Source organism: Onychomys torridus, chromosome 19 (assembly GCF_903995425.1).
Source record: "Onychomys torridus chromosome 19, mOncTor1.1, whole genome shotgun sequence".
Taxonomy (NCBI): domain Eukaryota; kingdom Metazoa; phylum Chordata; class Mammalia; order Rodentia; family Cricetidae; genus Onychomys; species Onychomys torridus.
In genome coordinates, this window is record NC_050461.1 from 63,215,574 (window position 1) to 63,238,667 (window position 23,094).

General features: G+C 40.6%; 1 protein-coding gene and 2 pseudogenes across 1 annotated transcript; 2 read left to right on the forward strand and 1 right to left on the reverse strand.

Annotated features, from left to right (window-relative positions):
- Nucleotides 1–1,499, reverse strand: part of LOC118570324 — a 36,348-nt pseudogene extending 34,849 nt beyond the window's left edge.
- A 1,026-nt stretch (nucleotides 1,500–2,525) lies between these two features.
- On the forward strand, nucleotides 2,526–20,716 carry LOC118570429 (zinc finger protein 120-like). The gene is made up of 4 exons (XM_036168911.1): nucleotides 2,526–2,636; nucleotides 17,678–17,804; nucleotides 18,006–18,066; nucleotides 19,509–20,716. Exons 1-4 carry the CDS (start codon nucleotides 2,610–2,612, stop codon nucleotides 20,464–20,466), a joined length of 1,173 nt encoding a protein of 390 aa, XP_036024804.1. The 5' UTR covers nucleotides 2,526–2,609; the 3' UTR covers nucleotides 20,467–20,716.
- LOC118570325 lies at nucleotides 20,517–22,457 on the forward strand (annotated as a pseudogene).
- Nucleotides 22,458–23,094: the final 637 nt, after the last annotated feature.

A 23,094-nucleotide genomic window follows, 5' to 3' on the forward strand; every position in this document is an offset into this window, starting at 1 on the left:
TAACACATGGAATTACAGCCAATGGCCTGAGTCTCAAACATCTGAGTGAACTGTGTCAGCCAGGATTGCACATATCTACATAGGAGAGTTCTCCAATTGGAAACTGAATACTTGGTAGTTCAAGCTATCTACCCCAAACTGTATACTCACCAATTCAGTCTGTCTTTATTCACATGGAAGGAAATAATACATGCAGGAAAATTATAGAGAAAGTCACTCACCTGCCCCATCAGTCCTTCTTTGTAATGGAGACCCCTGCAGCTAGCTCACTGCCTTCAACTTCAATCTGTGATCAAGCTATTCTCTAGTCCATTTCCCCCTGCAGTGTACAGAGTACACTGTTCTTCTTCTGGTCTGAAGGGAGAAGCCATGCCCCATATACAAATCCTTTCCTTGTTCTGAAGTGGACGGTCCACTACGTGACTCAATCTGGCAACTTTAGAACTAACTCTGTGGTGCTGTAGATGTATAATAAAAGATTTAGGGTCATGAGCCAGGAAGATAACAAAGACAATGCCCTGTGGGGCTAGAGACAAGGTTCAAGTCCACCTCAATCAATATAGAAGACCTTGACTCAAAACTACTTTCCAAAAAGCCTAGAGAGGCCCCTGTTTTAGAACTAATGTACCTTTATGGCACAGCAGGTATTAATGCTGGTTGTGACCATGCAATGGTCACTTTAGCAGCATTTAGAGTCTGGGTTTTTAATGACTGGATGGACCTTTGTGCTGGTTGGAAATCAGGTTTGTCTTCTTTGTTATGAGAATGTAAATGGTTAATCTTGGAGAACAAACAATTAAACCTTATCATACTAATTTCTAACCGGCATGGTTAGCATAGCACTTATCTTTGTGGTATTTGTGATGCAGCCATCCTTTCCCTAAATTCTACTTTGAATTAATGTCTCCTAAGAACTAGTAAGACCTTGTACCATCAAGTGCCACTTTACACAGGAGATACTGTTTACAAGCTCCACATAATTAACTGTACATGGATCCAACTCTTAAATGTGAAGAGTTCACATAGCAGAACTTTTGGAAGGTAGGAGAGGGACCTGGGCTCTCTGAGTTTGGAAAATCTGTGTTTCATAGCAGCAACATCATGAGCACTAAGGCTGCCCCCATTTCATAATGATGTCAACAACAAGAATATTTCAAATCAAGTCCCACTCCCATTGCTCTGCACAGATGCAGACTGCAGTTAACTCACACAGAGGCTGCCAGCCAGCCCAGGAATTTCAAAGACCATGCAGGACCAGCAGAACCACACTGGACCGCGCAGGACCAAACAAGAACCTGCAGAACTATCCTTCCAGCCACTGGCTCCCACCAGTGGGGAGGACACACCACACTGTCTCCCATGACTCAATTGGCCACTCTTCCCAGTCTGAGGATAGGCCGCCAGCTCACCATATTGTGGTTTTGGAGGTTGTCCATGCTCTATGAATAGCTTCCCGCAGCAGCAGTCACATCACAGCACACAAAAACACTGGCGCCAGCTTCGCTGGTAACCGGAAAGACCCTGCACAAGTTCTGACTGGCAGGTACCTGGAGGGTCCGATTGGCTAGTGAGGCCTGAGTGACAAGAGCACCTCCCACAGGGTTACACACTGCTTAAAGACACAGCACAGTGATTCCTGACCCTGCCTTCCACCCCAGACCCAGATCTTTTCTGAACCAGCAAAGACATGCATTTCAATGGCACCTGCCCCTGGCTCTAATAGTAAACCCTGCTCTCTTCCTACCCTCCATTGGCCCTTCCCTTCATCCTCCTGGACACAGTGTGGCTAGCTCACTTGTACAGCCCACAATACTGTGTGGAGTGATTCCCTGTCATACAGGAGGATGTGTACCCAGAATATTAACAACTAAAAAGAGATTTTAAGCACACAAAAGGAGATGTTTGTTAGGTGGCTTCACACTGAGGTCAGGTGAATTGAATATACTTTTTACCTGCTTGTCACAGGGACTTCAGACAAGGAGGAAAGAAAAGCAGGAACTAGATCACAAAGAAGAAAAGTCTTTGTCCCATCACAAAGCTCGATGATGGCTCCATTGCTTAAGGAGTTTTATTCCTGAAGTTCAGAGCAAAGTGTTGGCAATTGAATAATAATAAGAAGTAGTCTTCCTGGATGGTTGAATGCTTAGGGAATAATGGAGCTAGGAAGAATGTGTTTATAAGAACTACTGTTAGCCAGCACATCTTCCTCAGTGGGCAAGTGGAAACACACACACACACACACACACACACACACACACACACACACACACACACACACACACACAATTGTATTACCCAAGCTTCTCTACATGAACAGGACCAGTAGAATGAAATGCATATCTTTGCTGGTTCAGAAAAGATCTGGGTCTGGGGTGGAAGGCAGGGTCAGGAATCACTGTGCTGTGTCTTTAAGCAGGGTGTAACCCTGTGGGAGGTGCTCTTGTCACTCAGGCCTCACTAGCCAATCGGAACCTCCAGGTACCTGCCAGTCAGAATTTGTGCAGGGTCTTTCCGGTTACCAGCTTCAGGCTTGGCTTTGAAGAGAAGCTGGCGCCAGTGTTTTTGTGTGCTGTGATGTGACTGCTGCTGCAGGAAGCTATTCAGAGAGCATGGGCCAGCTGGAAAACCATGATACGGTGAGCTAAGGGCCTATCCCCAGACTGGAAGGAGCGACTAGTTGAGTCGTGGGAGCCAGTGTGGTGTGTTCTCTCCCGGTTGGTTGGAAGCCAAGGAACAGATGCAGAGTTTGGCATGTTTTTGCCTGCTCCTGCATGATCTATTGTGGTCCTACTGGTCCTGCATGATCCAGTGTGGTTCTGTGTGGTCCTGTGTGGTCTTTGCCATTCCTGGCCCAGCTGGCAGCCTCTGTGTAACTTCACTCCACAGGCTATATCTGTGCAGAGCATTGTGAGTGGGGCTGTGCTTTGAAATAACCTTGTTGATATCACTGTGAAATGCCACTGCCCTTAGTGCCTATGTTACCTCTATGGAACAAAGATTTGCCAAATTCAGAGAGCTATTGTCCCATAATTTCCATATCTTCCACAAGTACTGCACTTCGAACTTTTCACATTTAATTTTAGGATCTATCTGGAATTAATTTTGTGTAGCTTATAGTCAGTATCTCCTGTGTGTAGTAGCATTCTATTGCTAAACTGTGATGTAGAAAAGTAGAATTGATGGTATAGAAATGATGGTACAAGGTCTTACCAGGTGTTAGGAGATATTAATTTACAAAATAGAATATAGGTAATGGAGGACTGCATCATAATAACCCAAAGATAAGTAATATGCTAACCATGCCGGTTAGAAATTAGTATGATAAGGTGTAATTGTTTTTCTCCAGGATTAACAAGATATATTTCCATAACTAGGAGACAATCCTGATTTAAAACGTGCAGAAAGGCCCATCCACCCATTATAATAACAGCTCCTAAATGCTGCTCAAGGGACCATTACAGGGTCACAAGCAACATTAAGTCCTGGTGTGCCACAAAGGTATATTAATTCTAGAACAGGGGCCTCTCCAGGCTTTTTGAAAAGCAGTTTTGAGTCAAGGTCTTCCATGTTGACTGAGGTGGACTTGAACCCTGTCTGTAGCCCCACAGGACATTGTCCTTGTTGTCATCCTGACTAACCACCCTAAATCTTTTATTATACATCTACAGCACCATAGAGTTATAAAATTGTCAGTTTGAGTCACATAGTGGACTGTTTATTTTAGAACAGGAAAAGGATTTGTGTACAGGGATGGCTTCTCCCTTTAGAACAGCAGAAGGACTGCAGAGGGAAACAGACTAGATAATAGCTTGAGCACAGACTGAGGTTGAAGGCAGTGAGCTTCAGGGTCCCCATTACAAAAAAGGACTGATGGGGCAGGTGAGTGACTTTCTCTGTAATTTTCCTGCATGTATTATTTCCTTCCATGTAAATAAAGACAGACTGAATTGTTGGGTGTACAATTTTGGGAAGATAGCCTGAATTACCATGTATTCCATTTCCAATTAGAGAACTCTCCTATGTAGATATGTGCAATCTTGGCTGACACAGTTCACTCAGATGTTTGAGACTCAGGCCATTGGCTGTAATTCCATGTGTTAGCTTACAACACTCAGTGGCCAACACTTTACATGGACAAAGTCATACAGTCTCTTAGTAATGGTATTCTCTCTACCAGGGTGTTACCTACTCCACTTCAACACCAGTATACCTAATTGTCCTTCCAACTATTTTTATCTTTATTAAACATCAATTATTTGTATCATTTTAAAAATATATTTTCTTTAAATAGTAATTTTTTTCTATTTATGAGTGTTTCCCAGTTTCAGAATTTCATTCCATTTTTTTCTTAGTGCTTTTAATTTTTTTTTTATCTATCTGTTTATATCAGTTTAGAGCAGTGGTCCTCAACATTGGGGATCATGGCTCCCTTTGGGAGATCAAATTACCCTCTCACAGGATTGGCCAAAGACCTTCAGAAAGCAGAGATAGATATCTCTACTTTAATTCCTAACAGTAACAAAATATAGTTAAGAATCAGGAGTAAAATCATTTTATATTTGGAGGTTTACCCATCATAAGGAAGTGTATTAAAGGGTCACAGCATTAGGTAGGTTGAGAACCACAGGTTTAAATCAGTGTCTCTTATATCCCAGGTTTGCCTCACACTATATAATTGAGAATTGCTCTGAATTCTGTAGTTGGAGTTTTTCTGCTTGGCCCACAGTCAGGACAAATCTCTCTCACCTGCCAGGCCCATAGACGCTCAGACCCAACCAAGTAAACACACAGAAACTTACATTGTTTACAAACTGTATGGCTGTGGCAGGCTTCTTATTATCTACTTCTTCTATCTTAAATTAACCCATTTCTATTAATCTATACTTTGCCACATAGCTTGTGGCTTACCAGTGTCTTTACATGTTGCTTCTCATGGCAGTGGTTGGCAGTGTCTGTCCCCTCAGCCTTCCACTTCCCAGAATTCTCTTCTATCTTGTCCCGCCTATACTTCCTGCCTGGCCACTGGCCAATCAGAACTTTATTTACACAGAGCGCTATCCACAGCAGAATACCTACTCTTGCCTCTGCTGCCCAGTGGTGAAAAGACAGTCCTGAAATTCCTTCCCAGCTGGGCTTTGACTGGTTTGTGGGAAGGCAAAAATAGACCAGTGAAGAGCATCCTTCAACTTCTCTAGATTTTGTTGTGAATTTACAAATGAAGTGGGGCCGGTGTAAGAATTGAGTTCAGTGGCCAACTGTAAAGCAGGTGTAGTCACAACAGAGAAAGGGATTGTCAAGAAAGGGCATGAAAGCTTTCCTGCTATGACTGTAGTTGACATTAGCAATGAGTAGTTAGGTAATCCATTTTAGATGATCAATAAATATTTGACTAGCCATTTCTTGAGTCCATAGACCAAGCTATCTAGACTCTGGATAAAAAACAATTTCTTTCTTTCTTTCTTTCTTTCTTTCTTTCTTCCTTCCTTCCTTCCTTCCTTCCTTCCTTCCTTCCTTCCTTCCTTCCTTTCAGATTTATTTATTTATTATGTATATAGTGTTCTGTCTGCACACCAGAAGAGGGCAACAGATCTCATTACAGATGGTTGTGAGCCACAATGTGGTTGCTGGGAATTGAACTCAGGACCTGTGAAAGAACTGCCAGTATTCTTAACCTCAGAGCCATCTCTCCAGCCCCCAGAACTGAATTTTTATAAAACCAAATGACTGTAGTTTTACCAGTTCAACCTAAGTAGAAGAATTGGATAAAATTTTGTGTTCCTGCCTAATATGAGTGTTTTTTCCAGGTTTAAGATGTATACCCAGAGAGAAATAATGTGAGTAGTACTTGGTGTGCTCTAATACAAACCCCTAGTCTCTGGAGCACAAGGCCATAAAGCCTATTCCAACTTTTTACCAGAATTATTTGGGACTATAATTATATTATTTGCACTGTATTATTTCCTGCCTCCAACCCTTCCCATAGATCCGTGTGTTTTAATCCATGGCCTCTTTATGTTTAACAACAGATAGTTTTTTAATGTTACCTGTGTTTGTTTGTTTGAAGGACCTCCCAGCTATGATGTACAAAAGTCTAGCTACACTGGACATTGAGTGTGTAATGGAATGTGCACACATAGGACCTTGTGCCTTGGAAGAGGAACAATAAGTGTTCTGGGAGAGTAGAAGGTTTTACTAAACCACAAATTTTCCAGATTAGGGTCCTGTGTGACCAGCCATAGTGTAGAAGGACCAACCTGGGAGAGTTTTTGCTCTCTGAGTCATTAGATCTCTGTTCATTCAGTAGGGAACTGCTAGTGTCCTGAAGCCCAGCTGGGTGGTCCTAGCTAATGGGGGACTCTGAGAAGGCTTGACAATCAGGATTCCCAATAGGAGGTAGTTTACAGGTCCTTTCCAGGGTTCTTTTCTTGTTCTGCTGTAGGGAGCTGTAAGGAAGAACATAACCCTAGACCAGGAAGAGCAGGTTGGCTGAACTGTCAGATCTGCTTGGTCTGGGATGGGCCATGGGCCAGATTGAGGTTCTGTTGTTTCTGTGGTGACCTGGGTAGTGATCCTTGGCCTCTGAGCTTTGTTGAGTATGGATTCCCTGGGGAGCAGAAGGCTTTGCCATCTGGGCATGGGAGACTATGAGCTTATAATATCATTGCCTCCTGCTATGTAATTGAGTCTTGCCTCATGATATGTAAATGAGAATTTCTTTGAACACCTAATCCTGCCTCTGCTGCCCAGTGCTGGGTAGAGAGTCCCACAACATCTTCCATCTTTGCCTTGACTGATCAATGAGAAGGAAAACTAAACCAGTTAATGAGTGACCTCCAATCTCTGTGGCTTTTAGTGGGGACTTATAAATGAAGAGGGACATGGGCAAGAATTGAGTGCATAGACCAACTTTGAAGCTGGTAGAGGCACAGTGCAGAAAGGGAGAGGCAAGATGGTGGTTGAGAGCTTTCCTACTTTAACAATAGTTGAGTTTAACAGTGTGGATTTAGGAAATCAATTTTAGATGTTCCATAAATGTCCTGATTGACCATTTCTTGGGCTCCACAGACAAGGGCAATCAAGAATCTGGAAAAAAGACCTACTTTATTATAAAACTAAGTTGCTATAGTTATAGTTGTTCAGTCAAAATAAATCTGGGTCAAATGAAGCCCTGCTTAACAGCACTGTTATTTTTCTGGTTTTAAATGTAGTCCCTTAGATAAAGGGCTTGAGAAATCTTTGATGTGGTCTAATACAAATTGCTGCACTCTGCAGCACATTGGCCATAAAGCCTGTTTCAAATTTTCAAAATATTTTTTTGAGATAACTACATTATATCCACATTCTCTTTCCTGTCTCCAAGCCCCTCCATGACCTCTCATTTTTTTCTAATTCATGGCCTGTTTTTCTGTAGAACAGCTACACAGTAACAAGAGTTCCTGTGTGAATGTGACCTGTGTTTGGCCGCAGGACTTCCAGCTAGGAGGCGTGGATTGGTTGCACTCCATATTGAGTGTGCACAGCAATGTACACACAAAGAATGCTTTGCTTTGGATGTGGAACAAAATCCATTCTAGGAAAGTTGAAGAATGTCTAATAAAATACATTTTTTTCTAGGTTAGGGTCCTATCTATTGGGTTCAAGGGCAGAGCTGGAAGGTCTGTGTTGTCTGAGTCATTTGATTTCTGATCAACCAGCAGGGTACCTGCTAATGTTCTGAGGCCCAGATAGGTGGCCCTAGTCTTTGACAGACTCTGTGAAGTCTTAGCAATGAGGGGTACTAGTGTCTGATAGCTTTTAGGTTCTTTCTAGGCTTCTCCTCTGTGTCTGTTATAATGAGTTGCAAGGAAGAAGGCAAGCTATACCATGGTGAGTGTAGGGTGTTCAGAGAAGGTCTGATGAGCTGACATTTCTTCTGGGGTTTGGATGGACCATGAGCCAGACTGTGGTTCTGTTCTCCCATATGGTGATCTGGGCAGTCATCCTTGTCCTCTGAGCCTACATGTGCATGGATTTCCTGGATAAGGAGACACTCTGCCGTCCTGGCATGTTAGGATATGATGCTTGTAATATCACTGTCCAATGTGCACACTCAGGTGTGTTTTGGTATGCAGTAGGAAGACAGATTGGAAAACTGAAAATCTGGTTTTTAGAACTCCTGATTATTACATTGCACTTTCAGGATTGTCTTATAAATGTTTCAAATAGTTTAGAAACTAGTAGGAAGATGGTGATGTGGATTGTCATTCAACAATACATGATTAGAATGCTTCTAACTTTCTGCCACCATCAGCTGCAATGGTGTGTTTCAGTGTTGTTTACTTCCAAGGGACAAAAGGAGTTTCTGAGCTGCAGAGGTTTCTTAGGTGTGCATCTTGTTGAGTATGTAGATAGGGAAGAATCCTCATATTTTACCATAATTCATGTGACAGGAAGCCGACTTTAAATTATTCTGTCTTTTTGAGATTGGGTATCAGTGGGGCTGTGTTTACCTGATACCACAAGAAGTCCTAAGGGCTGCAGAGCCACAGCAGGCGATCACCTGCATTTGCAGGGAGAGCTCTAGAGCATGGGGGCCCCATGTGTAGAAGAAATATCAATATCTGGATGATCAGAAACAACAGTTTAAGGGTCACTTGTTTATTTCATGAAAGGTGTGAACTTTGTGTTTGTATAATTTCTATACACATAGAATCATAGGTAACATTGGTCAAGATCACACTTTTCCTGGCTAAGTTTCCTTTGGTCTTTGGATTAATAGTTGACTATATTTTCCTTCCTTTGTTCTTGGAATTTTCCCTCTATCTCCATTATTCTTTCACAATTATTGTTCACATTCTTGATTGTTGTAGCATTGTTTTAAGGATAGAAGTCATATTATGTCAATCTGTGTACTATTTTTTATAATCCCATTGTTCATTCTGAGTGTTTTCACTGTGAATGTAGCTTTGTCATCAGCATTCCTATTATAAATTGTTGGGCCCTGTTGTTGGAATGTATTCACTACTTACTGTGGTTGGAGAGAGAGAGAGAGAGAGAGAGAGAGAGAGAGAGAGAGAGAGAAGGGAGAAGAGAGAAAGAATACCTACTATCTACCAGGAGAAATTAAAATAGCTAAAATCCAGCCACGTGTTCTGGCTTGTGCTGTTCAGTCCTGAACTCTGGCTTTCTTAAACTCTGACCATGTGAGTTGGTGATCTGGCCACAAGAAGAGCCAGACCCCCTGGCCTGTGAGGCCACCAACAGTTTTTTTTTTTCCCTTTTTTTAAAAATTGTATTTGTGTTTTAATTTTACACATCAGCCATGGGTTCCCCTGTCCTCCCCCTTCCCGCCCTCACCCCCACCTTCCCCCCATCCCTACCCCTCCATTCCCATCTCCTCCAGGGCCAAGACTTCCCTGGGGATTCATTTAAACTTGGTGGATTCAGTACAGGCAGGTCCAGTCCCCTCCTTCCAGGCTGAGCAAAGTGTCCCTGTGTAAGCCCCAGGTTCTAAAGAGCCAGCTCATGCACTAAGGACAGGTCCAGGTCCCACAGCCTGGATGCCTCCCAAACAGTCCAAGCCATTCAACTGTCTCACTTATCCAGAGGGCTTGATCCAGCTGGGGGCTCCACAACCTTTGGTTCACAATTCATGTTCTTCCATTCTTCTGGCCTTTCGTCCCCGTGCTTTTTCTAGTCCTGGGCTCAACAATTCACACTCCCACACTCCCTCCTCCTTCTCGACAACTGGACACATGGAGCTCCACCTGGGGCCTGGCTGAGGATCTCTGCATCCACTTCCATCAGTCACTGGATGAGAGTTCCAGCCCGACTATCAGGGTGTTTGGCCATCTGATCACCAGACTAGGTCAGGTCAGGCTTTCTCTCGACCATTGCCAGCAGTCTACAGAGGATGCATCACTGTGGACCTCAGGGGGGACCTCTCCAGCACTCTGCCCACTCCTGTTCTCATGTGGTCCTCATCCATCATGGTCTACCATTCCTTATTCTCCCTTTCTGTTCCTGATCCAGCTGGGATCTCCTGCTGCCCCAAGCCTCCCTTCCCTCAAACCTTGCCCTTCATTTCTCCCTCTCTCGTCCAGGTTGTTCATGTAGATCTCATCCATTTCTCTGTCACTGGGTGATCCCTGTGTCTTTCCTAGGGTCCCGTTTTCTAGGTAGCCTCCCTGGAGTTGTTTAGCAATCTAGTCATCTTTGTTTTACATCTAGTATCCTCCTATGAGTGAGTACATACCATATTTGTCCTTCTGAGTCTAGGTTACCTCACTCAGGATGATTTTTTCTAGATCCATCCATTTGCCTGCAAACCTTATGATGTCATTGTTTTTCTCTGCTGAGTAGTACTCCATTGTGTATATGTACCATATTTTCTTTATCCATTCTTCAGTTGAAGGGCATGTAGGTTGTTTCCAGGTTCTCGCTATTACAAACAATGCTGATATCAACATAGCTGAGCAAATGCCCTTGTGGTATGATTGAGCATTCCTTGGGTATATGCCCAAGAGTGCTATAGCTGGGTCTTGGGGGAGATGGGTTCCTAATTTTCTAAGGAAGCACCATATTGATTTCCAAAGTGGCTGTACAAGCTTGCATTCCCACCAGCAGTGGAGGAGAATTCCTCTTGCTGCACATCCTCTCCAGCATAAGCTGTCTTCTGTGTTTTTGATCTTAGCCACTCTGACAGGTGTAAGGTGGTATCTCAGAGTCATTTTGATTTGCATTTCTCGGATAATTAGGGATGTTGAGCAATTCCTTAAATGTCTTTCAGCCATTTGAACTTCCTCTGTTGAGAATTCTCTGTTTAGTTCTATAGCCCATTTCTTAATTGGACTGTTGGGCATTTTGATGTCTAATTTCTTGAGTTCTTTATATATTCTGGATATCAGCCTTCTGTCAGATATGGGGTTGGTGAAGACCTTTTCTGTAGGCTGTCGCTTTGTTTTCTTGACCTTGTCCTTTGCTCTACAAAAGCTTCTCAGTTTCAACAGGTCCCATTGATTGATTGTTTCTCCCAGTGTCTGTGCTACTGGTGTTATATTTAGAAAGTGATCTCCAGTGCCAATGCGTTTCAAGAGTACTTCCTACTTTCTCTTCTATCAGGTTCAGAGTAACTGGATTTATGTTGAGGTCTTTGATACACTTGGGCTTAAGTTTTGTGCATGGTGACAGATATGGATCTATTTGCAGCCTTCTACACATTGACATCCAGTTTTGCCAGCACCATTTGTGGAAGATGCTTTCTTTTTTCCATTGTACATTTTTGGCTTCTTTGTCAAAAATTATATGTTCATAGGTGTGCGGGTTAATGTCAGGGTCTTCAATTTGATTCCATTGGTCCACATGTCGGTTTTTATGCCAGTACCAAACTGTTTTATTACTGTAGCTCTATAGTAGAGCTTTAGGTCAGGGATTGTGATGCCTCCAGAGGTTGTTTTATTGTACAGGATTCTTTTGGCTATCCTGCGTTTTTTGTTTTTCCATATGAAGTTGAGTATTATTCTTTCCAGATCTATGAAGAATTGTGTTGGTAATTTGATGGGGATTGCCTTGAATCTGTAGATTGCTTTTGGTAAGATCACCATTTTTACTATATTAATCCTGCCTATCCATGAGCATGGGAGGTCTTTTCATTTTCTGACATCTTCTTCAATTTCTTTTTTCAGGGACTTAAAGTTCTTGTCATATAGGTCCTTCACATGCTTAGTTAGAGTAACCCCAAGGTATTTTATATCATTTGTGGTTATTGTAAAAGGTGATGTATCTCTGATTTCCTTCTCAGCCTGTTTGTCTATTGTATCTAGGAGGGCTACTGATTTTTTTGAGTTCATCTTGTCTCCTGCTATGTTGCTGAAGATTTTTATTAGCTGTATCAGTTCCTTGGTTGAATTTTGGGGGTCACTAATATATACTATCATGTCATCTGCAAATAGGGAAAGCTTGACTTCTTCCTTTCCAATTTGTATCCCCTTAATCTCCTTATGTTGTCTTACAGCTCTGGCTAGAACTTCAAGTCCTATATTGAATAAGTATGGGGAGACGGGACAGCCTTGCCTTGTTACTGATTTTAGTGGTATTGCTTTGAGTTTCTCTCCATTTAATTTGATGTTGGCTGTTGGCTTGCTGTAGATTGCCTTTATTATGTTTAGGTATGTTCCCTGTATTCCTGATCGCTCCAAGACCTTTATTATGAAGGGGTGTTGGATTTTATCAAATGCCTTTTCTGCATCCGGTGAGATGATCATGTGCTTTTTTTCTTTGAGTTTGTTTATATGGTGTATTACATTGAGGGACTTTGGTATGTTGAACCACCCTTGAATCCCTGGGATGAATCCTACTTAATCATGGTGGATAATGGTTTTGATGTGTTCTTGGAGTCTGTTTGCCAGTATTTTATTGAGTATTTTTGCATCAATGTTCATGAGGGAGATTGGTCTGTAGTTCTCTTTCTTTGTTGCATCTTTGTTTGGTTTAGGAATCAGGGTAATTGTAGCCTTATAGAAGGAGTTTGGTAATATTCCTTCTGCTTCTATTGTGTAGAACAATTTAAAGAGTATTGGTATTAAGTCTTCTTTGAAGATCTGGTAGAATTCTGCAGTGAAACCATCTGGTCCTGGGCTTGTTTTGTTTGAGAGACTTTTAATTACTGATTCTATGTCCTTAGGGGTTATTGGACTATTTAAATGCTTTATCTGGTCTTGATTTAACTTAGGAATGTGGTACCTATGCAGAAAATTATCCATTTCTTTTAGATTTTCCACTTTTGTGGAGTAGAGGTTTTTGAAGTGTGACCTGATGATTCTCTGGATTTCCTCATTGTCTGTTGTTATGTCCCCCTTTTCATTTCTGATTTTGTTAATTTGGATGCTCTCTCTCTGTCTTTTGGTTAGTTTGCATAAGGGCTTGTCTATCTTGTTGATCTCAAAGAACCAACTCTTTGTTTCATTAATCCTTTGTATTGTTCTCTTTATCTCTATTTAATGATTTCAGCTCTCAATTTGATAATTTCCTGGAGTCTGTTCCTCCTGGGAGACTTTGCTTCTTCCTGTTCAAGGGCTTTCAGGTGTGCTGTCAAGTCACTAGTGTGAGATTTCTCCAGCTTCTTTATGTGGGCATTTAGTGCTATGAATTTCCCTCTTAGCACTGCCTTCATAGTGTCCCATAAGTTTGGGTATGTGGTGTATTCATTTTCATTGATCTCTAGGAAGTCTTTAATTTCTTTCTTTATTTCTTCCTTAACCCATTGGTGATTCAGTTGAGCATTATTCAGTTTCCATGAGATTGTAGGATTTCTGTAGTTTTTTCTGTTGTTGAAATCTAACCTTAAACCATGGTGGTCCGACAGAACACAGGAGGTTATTCCAATTGTTTTGTATCTGTTGAGATTTGCTTTGTGGCCAAGTATGTGGTCGATTTTAGAGAAGGTTCCATGGGGTGCTGAGAAGAAGGTATATTCTTTTTTTGTTTGGGTGGAATGTTCTGTAGATATCCATTAAGTCCATTTGAGCCATAACATCAGTTAAGTCCATTATGTCTCTGTTAAGTTTCAATTTGGCCGATCTGTCCAGAGGTGAAAGTAGGGTGTTGAAGTCTCCCACTATTAATGTGTGGGGTTTCATATGTGATTTAAGCTTTAGGAATGTTTCTTTTACATATGTGGGTGCCCTTGTGTTTGGGGCATAAATGTTCAGAATTGAGACTTTATCTTGGTGGATCTTTCCTGCAGTGAGTATGTAATTTCCTTTATCATCTCTTTTGATTGATTTTAGTTTGAAGTCTATTTTGCTGGATATTAAGATGGCTACACCAGCTTGATTCTTAAGACCATTTTATTGGAAAGTCTTTTCCCAGCCTTTTATTCATAGGAGGTGTCTGTCTTTGAATTTGAGGTGTGTTTCTTGTATGCAGCAGAAAGATGGGTCCTGTTTTTGTATCCATTCTGTTAGTCTGTGTCCTTTTATAGGTGAATTAAGTCCATTGATATTAAGGGATATTAGTGACCAGTGATTGCTCATTCCTGTTGTTATTTTTATTTTTTGGTGGTAGTGTGTGTACTTCTCTTCTTTGGGGTTTACTGCTGTGGTGTTATCTATTGGCTGTGTTTTCATGGGTGTATCTGCCTTCCTTAGGTTGGAATTTTCCTTCTAGTGCTTTCTGTAGGGCTGGGTTTGTGGATAAGTATTGTTTAAATCTGGTTTTGTCTTGGAACGTCTTGTTCACTCCATCTTTGATGATTGAGAGTTTTGCTGGGTATATTATTCTAGGCTGGCATCCATGGTCTCTTAGTGTCTGCATTATATCTGTCCAGGTCCTTCTGGCTTTCAAAGTCTCCATTGAGAATTCGGGTGTTATTCTGATGGGTGCCTTTATAAGTCACTTGGCCTTTTTCCTTTGGTGCCCTTAATATTCTTTCTTTATTCTGTACGTTTAGTTGTTTAATTATTATGTGGTGAGGGGACTTTTGGTGGGGGTCTAGTCTGTTTGGTGTTCTATAGGCTTCTTGTATCTTCATAGGCATTTTGTTATTTAAGGTGGTAAAGTTTTCTTCTATGATCTTGTAAATATATTTTCTTTGCCTTTGAGTTGGTATTCTTCTCCTTCCTCTATCCCTATTATTCATAGGTTTGGTCTTTTCATGGTGTCCCAAATTTCTTGGACATTTTGTGTCATGACTTTGTTGGTTTTAGTGTTTTCTTTGACTGATAAATCTATTTCTTCTAACGTATCTTCAACACCAGAGATCCTCTCTTCCATATCTTGTATTCTGTTGGTTGTACTTGCATCTGAAGTTCCTGTTTGTTTACTCAGATTTTCTATTTCCAGCATTCCTTCTGCTAGTGTCTTCTTCATTTTTTTCTATTTCCCTTTTCAGGTCTTGGACTGTTTCCCCTGTTTTTTTCCTGATTTTCTTTCAGGGACTTATTGCTTTCTTCTGCTTTATTTGTCCTTTCCTCTAGTTTTTTATAGTGTTCTTCCCATTTTTTGTTTGTCTGTTCCTCCACTTTATTTTTGATTTCTTCTATATAAGGCTCTAGTCTCTTCATGATGTTACTTATAAGGTTGTTTTCTTCTGCTTCTTCCATTCTGTGATGTTCAGGTCTAGCTGTTGGAGGAGAGCTAGGTTCTGGTGATGCTGTATTGCTCTTTATTTTGTTGTATGTACTTCTGCCTTGGCATCTTCCCATCTCCTTGTGGGTTCGTTCTTGGTCTTATCAGTGTACTTGGTCCAGATAGAGCTGACAGATTTAGGGAGCCTCTCTCTGGTCCAGATGGAAGCCCTGGGCCGGATGGGAGCTCTGGTCCAGATGAGAGTGCTTGCCGGATAGGAGCTGGGGGCTGGACTATGAGTCTCAGGAAGTCCCTGGGATCTTCTTATCTTGTCCAGATGGGAGCTCCTCTTGTCCAGATGGGAGTTCCAGGACAGGATGGAAGTTTTGGTCCAGATGGGAGTTCCAGGGCAGATGGGAGCTGGGGACTCTCTGGTCCAGATGGGAGATCTGGGACTGGATGGAATACTGGACACTGGTCTCTTACGTCTCCAGAAGTTGTTGGGGTCTCCAGCAGATGGGTGTGGGGGCAAGGCGTTGAGGTTGTAGTGTCCACCAGAAGGTCTCTCTGGTCTCTGGTCCAGATGTGAGTTCCAGGGTGGATGGGAGCTCTGGTCCAGATGGGAGTTCTGGGGAGGATGGGAGCTGGTGGCTGGTCTCTGAGTCTCAGGAAGTGGCTGTGGTCTTGGGCAAATAGGTGTGGGGGCAGGGTGTGAAGACTGCAGAGTCTGCTTGCAGTCTTGGAATAGGGGAGCCTCGGAAACTGGGGCCAAGTTGGGCAGGTCCTCCCAGGATGGTACCCAGGGGTGGGACCCAGGGGCAGTTGCCTCTCTGACTATAACCCCAGGCACTCACCTCTGGTCCAGATGGGAGTTCTGGGGCAGATGGGAGCTGGGGGCTGGTCTCAACCCACTGTTTTTTAATGAATTCTTGCCTTGTGAGTACAAAATGTAGATGAAATTCTAAAGTCTTATTAAATAAGAAACACAGAGCCAAATACAGAGTTAATAGCCAAAGAGATTGGAGCAAGAGCCATGATGAGCTTTAGCTTACCACCAGCAGTAGCTTTCCCTGAGAGAGAACTTCTGATGTCTGACTTGTCTTTTTATTTATTTTTTCTATTTTGTCTTCTTATTGGCTCTGAACCCAACCACATGACTTCCTTATCACTGCCTGTCTATACAGACCTCCAGGGTTCTATGTTTGGTACTGGGATTAAAGGTTCATGTCACCATGCTTGGCTGTGTCCTTGACCACAGAGAGACTCTGCCTGCCATGTGATCAGATTAAGGGTGTGTGCTACCACCGCCTGACTCTGCTTATGGCTTGCTTTGACCTCTGATCTCCTGGCATCTTTATTTATTAACATACAAATAAAATCACATTTCAGCACAAATGAAAAAATATTCTGGCCTCAAATTCAGAGATCCCTTTGATTCTGACTCCAAAGACCTGGGATTAAGCAGTAGGCCCAAATTCCTGGCTATTTTTTTGTATTTTTGCTATTGGGTGATGGGCATGAAATGTATGTTTGAGTAGATGTCAGGCATATGATTTTGTAGTGAGGTTCACCCAAAGTTTGAATTTTAAAATTTGGCATAGGGTTCAGTCTATTTCTCAGGGTGGCATGTATTCATACAATTAATACTGTCTGAGCCTTCTGGGCCACTGGATTGCAAGTGCATGACCTTGTTCCTGCCTGTTGTTTGTTTTGAAATTTTAAATGAATACGATTATTTTACCTGTATGCATCGATATACACCATGTAAGTAATAGTTGTGATATGCACCACATGGGTGCTTGGTCCTCACAGTGATCCAAAGATGGTTTTAGAAACCCTGAAGTTGGAATAGTGGATATTTTGATCCCCCATGAAAGTACTGGCAATTGAGCACACCTATATGCAAGGACATCAGGAGCTCTTTACTACTGAGGTATCTCCTGCTGTGTTGATTATTTATAATCAACATTTATAGTGCTAATGTTTTCATCTGTCCTTTTATAACTATTTAAACACACCATACCATAGTAAAATATGATTGATGTTACAGTTTTAGTTAAGACACTTCAGGTTTCTGAAGATGAAAATTGAACTGGAAGGAATACTTAACTCTTTGTAGGAACTTCAGTGACAACCTCTGAGTTCTTTCATTTTCGTTTGTTTGACTGACTTTTGCATGGGAGACAGGGTCTTAATATGTATATCTGGCTGTTCTGGACCTGACTTCATAGACTAGGCTGGCATTGAACTCAGAGGCAGATATACCTGCCTCTGCCTTCTGAGTTCTGGGGTTAAAGTCATGAGTCAATACCCCCAGTTTGTCCCTCTTATTTTCCTTTTTTTTTGTAGTTAGTAATTGCTAACTCTCATGTATACTCTGTACTATTGATCTGTTTAGTTGTCTTTCTATGTTTGTTAGTAGTCCTTTCTCTTGGAAAGGTTACAGAAATAACAGAGGTGAACCTTCTATTAAGTTTCCTTCTAAAGTGACTTGGTGATTACATTGTAATGGCTATGTCATGAAGTAAGTGTGGGGAGAACCAGAATTATATGACTATATGTCAAAGAAGTATACATTTACAATGTTATCAGTATCATGCTTTCTGTTGTACAACTGTATGGGATATTTTAGAATGTAGTGACCTATGACGACGTGCATATTGACTTCACCTGGGAAGAGTGGACTTTGCTGGATCTTTCCCAGAAGAATCTCTACAAAGATGTGATGCTGGAGACTTACATGAACCTCACTACTATAGGTAAGACTAAATTTTTCTTCATATTTTAAAATCAGGGGACAATAGTTCTTTGGCTATTGATGCCCCTCTGTAATTTGATTGAGAAAGGAGAAGAAAGAGCTGAATAAATCTGGCATGGTTCTAAGGTTCATTGAAGATAGTAACTAAAATTTTGCACAATTTTCAGTTATATAACATACATTTTCTGGTATTATATTTTAGGATACACTTGGGAAGACCATGATATTGAAGAAAATTGTAAAAGTTCTAGAAGACATGAAAGGTAATTTTCATGTTCAACTTGATGCAAATATCCCACAAAGAAGTTGTAATATGTCCTGGAGGTTTTAAATAAAAGCAACAGTGTAAATAAGCACCATTAAAAGTGCATCAGTAATTGTTACATCTTATAAAACTGCATACCTCAATTTTAGATAGGTGAATTGCATTTGCAAGGCATTCTTTTAAGAAAGAAGTTGGGCTGGAGAGATGGCTCAGAGGTTAAGAGCATTGACTACTCTTCCAGAGGTCCTGAGTTGCATTCCCCGCAACCACATGGTGGCTCACGACCATCTGTAATGTGATCTGGTGTCCTTTTCTGTATACATAATAAATAAATCTTAAAAGGGGGGGGGCTGGAGAGATGGCTCAGAGGCTAAGAGCACTGGCTGCTCTTCCAGAGGTCCTGAGTTCAATTCCCAGCAACCACATGGTGGCTCACAACCATCTGTAGTGAGATCTAGCGCCCTCTTCTGGCATCCAAGCATATGCCCAGGCCGAATACTGTATACATAATAAATAAAGATTTATTTAAAAAAAAAAAAGTCAAGGAAACAGTGTCTTAACTGACATCACAATTTGAATCACGGCAACATTAGAGCTATGCTGTAGAACTGTCAGTTCATTTATTTCATACCACTCATATTACAAATGTGTACACATTGGAGAGGTGATAAGTATATCTTCAAAGCCTTCTATAAGCAAACAATCCATAGTATAACTGGCATTACTCATATACTTGTGACTCTGCTGTTTAGTGAGAGTGTCAAGAGTCAAGGGGCAGTTGCTGTGGAGAAAACTTAATCCCTGTTCCACAAATTTATGGGGACAGAAAGTCAAGCTGAATTCAATGTGAAAATCTTTTATTTGTTTCTTCCTGTGATAGGTATATCATATTTCACTCTGGATACCAGCCATATGAGCATAAGAATATGGAAAGGCATAACACACATCTCTCTCAGAACAATTAGAAGATATATAGCAGTGCCCAGTTTGTGTACACTTGTTGAATTTGATTCAAGTATAATTGGTTTTTCAGTTTTTTTGTTAATACATCATCAAACACTACACAAAATTCCTGTGAATACTTGGACTATGTAAATACTTTTGTTTGTCCTAGTTCACCTAACAAATGTAGTATGACTCAGAGTACAGGAAAATTGATGGATGCAATTAAGGATGGTAAAGCTCTTGAGTTTTTCCAGTTTGCTTCACACATGTGAAAATTCTCATACAGAAAAAAGATTCTGTAAATATGAATCTGGTAATAAAGGATCATACCATCAAAGATACAAAATAACTCTTAATGGAGGGGCACAACACGAGTGTAAGCACAGTGATAAAACCTTATAATCTAATTCCTCTTTACAATTAGACCAAATTGATTTAAAGATTCCACAGTGTATTGTTTGTTGTAAAGATTCCACTTTTTTTTTATCCTTATAGGCAAGAAAGAAGTCAAACTGTAGAGAGACCTTCTGTACGTGCTCAAGGTGTAAATGCCTTTGCATATCCCAGTACTATTCAACTGCATGAAAGACCAAATACTAGAGAGAAGCCTCATAAATGCAATCAATGTGTTAAAGCCTTTGCATATTATGGCCATCTTCAAATGCATAAGAGAACACACACTGGAGAGAAACCCTATGAATGCAGTCAATGTGGTAAAGCCTTTTCATGGCACAGAAGTCTTCAAATGCATGAAAGAACACACACTGGAGAGAAACCCTACGGATGTAATCAATGTGGTAAAGCCTTTGCACAATACAGTCATCTTCAAAGACATAAAAGAACACACACTGGAGAGAAACCTTATGAATGTAATCAGTGTGGTAAAACCTTTGCCGATCATAGTTGTCTTGGAATACATAAAATGACCCACACTGGAGAGAAATCCTATGAATGTAATCAGTGTGGTAAAGCCTTTGCATATTACAGTCGTCTTCAAAGCCATAAAGGAACACATACTGGAGAGAAACCCTATGTATGTAATCAATGTGGTAAAGCCTTTGCACAATACTGTCATCTTCAAAGACATAAAAAAGCCCATACCGGAGAGAAACCCTATGAATGTGCTCAATGTGGTAGAGCTTTTGCATGGCACAAAAGTCTTCAAATGCATAAAAGAACACATACTGGGGAGAAACCCTATGAATGCACTCAATGTGGCAAAACCTTTGTATGGCCCAGAAGTCTTGAAATGCATAAAAGAACACATACTGGAGAGAAACCCTATGAATGCACTCAGTGTAGTAAAGTCTTTGCACAACATAGTATTCTTCAAGTGCATAAAAGAACACATACTGGAGAAAAACCCTATGAATGTAAGCAATGTGATAAAGCCTTTGCAGATTACAGTCGTCTTAAAAGGCATAGAAGAACACACTGGAGAGAAATTCTGTGAATGATTTCAGTGTTGCAAAGCCTTTACAGATCACAATAGCCTCCAAATACATGAAAGAGCCCATACTGGAGAGAAACCATATGAATGTAATCAGTGTGGTAAAGGCTTTGCCGATCACAATAGTCTTCAAATACATGAAAGAACCCGCATTTGAGAGAAACCCTATGTGTGTAATCCATTTGGTAAAGCCTTTGTATATCACAACGCTTTTCTTTTATTTCTCCTTTCTATTTTAATAAAAAGAAAAATGGGAAAAATTATAACTAATATAAGAAAAACTATATACAAAAGTACAATAATTATATATCATATATACAAGTAATAAATACCTAAACGATGAGTAGTCCATTTGCATTCGACAAATTCAGAGAAAATAGTTCCATTATCTATCCTATTTTGGTAAGGCCAAAATGTACCTGATTCACTTTCTATCCTAACTTATATTACTAGCAGTACTATCTTATAACATCTTTCAAATTTATACACTTATTCTTTAGTGAATTTCTTTTCTAAAATTCTTAACAAGGAAAACTATAACTATCTAAAGTTTAACTGTAACTATCTAATCTTCAATTCTCTCAGAGACCCAAGAAGGAAATATTACCTAACAAAAATAAAAACAGGATTAACATAGTAAAAATGGCAATCTTACCAAAAGCAATCTACAGATTCAATGCAATCCCCAATCAAAATCCCAACACAATTCTTCACAGACTTGGAAAGAAAAATACTCAACTTCATATGGAAAAACAAAAGACCCAGGATAGCTAAAAGAATCCTGTATAATAAAGCAACCTCTGGAGGCATCACCATCCCTGACCTCAAGCTCTACTATAGAGCTATAGTAATAAAAACAGCTTGGTACTGGTACAAAGCTTTTCAATGACATAAAAGAACAAATACTGGCGAGAAACCCTATGAATGTAATCAGTGTTGTTAACCCTTTGCATATCACAGTATTCTTCAATGCCATAAACAGAACACATACTGGGGAGTAACCCTATGTATGTAATCAGTGTGGTAAAGCCTTTGCATACCCCAGTACTCTTCATATGCATTAAAGAATTCCATACTGGAGAAAAACCATATCAATATAATGATTGTGGTAAAGCCTTTGCACAACACAGTAATCTTCAAAGTCATAAAAGAACTCATACTGGGGAGAAAGCCTATGAATGTAAGCAATGTTGTAAAGCCTTTGCATATTACAGTCTTCTTCAATGCCATAAAAGGGCACATACTGGGGAGAAACCCTATTAATGCAATCAGTGGGGTAAAGCCTTTGCACACCACAATGCTCTTCAAAGGCATAAAAGAACCCTTTGTGTAGAGAAACCCTATGAATGTAATGATTTTGGTAAAGCCTTTGTATGTCTCCTTACACTTCAAATGCATGAAAGAACACATACTGGAGAGAAACCCTATGAATGCCATCAATGTGGTAAAAACCTTTGCAGATCAAAGTACTCTTCAAAGGCATAAAAGGACCCATACTGGAGAGATACCCAATGAATGTAATAATTGTTGGCAAGCCTTTGCATGTCTAAGTACTCTTCAAATGCATAAAAGAACATACTGGAAAGAAGCCTTGTGTTTGTAATCAATGTAGTAAAGCCTTTACATGTCACAGTAGTCTTCAGAGGCATAAAAGAACACTTAGTGGAGAGAAAATCTATGAATGAAATCAGTGCAGTCAAGCTTTTTTATGTTACAGGAGTCACTGAAAACATGAAAGAACCTTTACTGCAGAGAAACCCTATGTATGTAATCAGTGTGGTAAAACCCTTTCTATTTCATAGTATTCTTCAAATGCTTAAAATATCACATACTAGAGAGAAAGCCTTTGAATGTAATCTGTGTAGTAAAGCCTTTGCATGTATCAGGAATCTTCAAAATCATGAGAAAAAAATCAAATTGCAGAGAAAACCTGTAAATGTAGTCAGTGTGGTAAAGTTTAGCACTTTATACATTAGTAAAACTTTTTGTGTTCAGTCTATCTGTTTAAGCCTTTGTATATTGTGATAGTCTTTGACTATGTGAAAAAGCTACTGAGGGTTTCTCTTTTTAGAATATTTTTAATTAAAATATTTTTTTCCTTTTATATACCAAATCCTGTTCCCCCTCTCTCCCCTCTTTCCCCTACCTCCCCTTATCTCACACCCATCCCTTTCTCATAGGGTGTAAGGCCTCTCTTAGGTAGTCAACACAGGATGGCTTACCAAGTTGATGCTGGACCTAGCCCTCCCATCCTGCATCAAAGCTGAATAAGGTATCCCATCATAGGGAATGGGCTCTAAAAATCTAGTCCAAGTACCCAGGATAAGTCCTGGTCACATTGACAGTGGACCCAGAAACATACCAAGCCACATAACTGGCATCCATATTTAAGATGGTGTAGGGCAGTCCCATGCTGCTCCCCAGCTGTCAGTCCAGAGTCCATGAGCTCCCACTAGTTGGGTTCAACTATCTCTGGTTTTTCCCATCATGATGCTGAATCCCCCCCCCCACCTTGCTCCTATAATCCTTCCTTCCTCTCCTAAACTGAACTGTGCCTTTATGTCACTTGTGTGAGGTTTCTCCAACTTCTTTTGTAGTAATCTTTACTCTTAACACTGCTTTTATAGTGTC

What these genes read in the sequence shown, in the direction of transcription:
- LOC118570429 (XM_036168911.1), top strand. Translation starts at nt 2,610, where the DNA reads ATGGGCCAGCTGGAAAACCATGATACG. An exon ending in CATGAACCTCACTACTATAG is followed by an intron (nt 17,805 to 18,005) that starts GTAAGACTAAAT and finishes ATTATATTTTAG; the next exon opens with GATACACTTGGGAAGACCAT. An exon ending in AGTTCTAGAAGACATGAAAG is followed by an intron (nt 18,067 to 19,508) that starts GTAATTTTCATG and finishes TTATCCTTATAG; the next exon opens with GCAAGAAAGAAGTCAAACTG.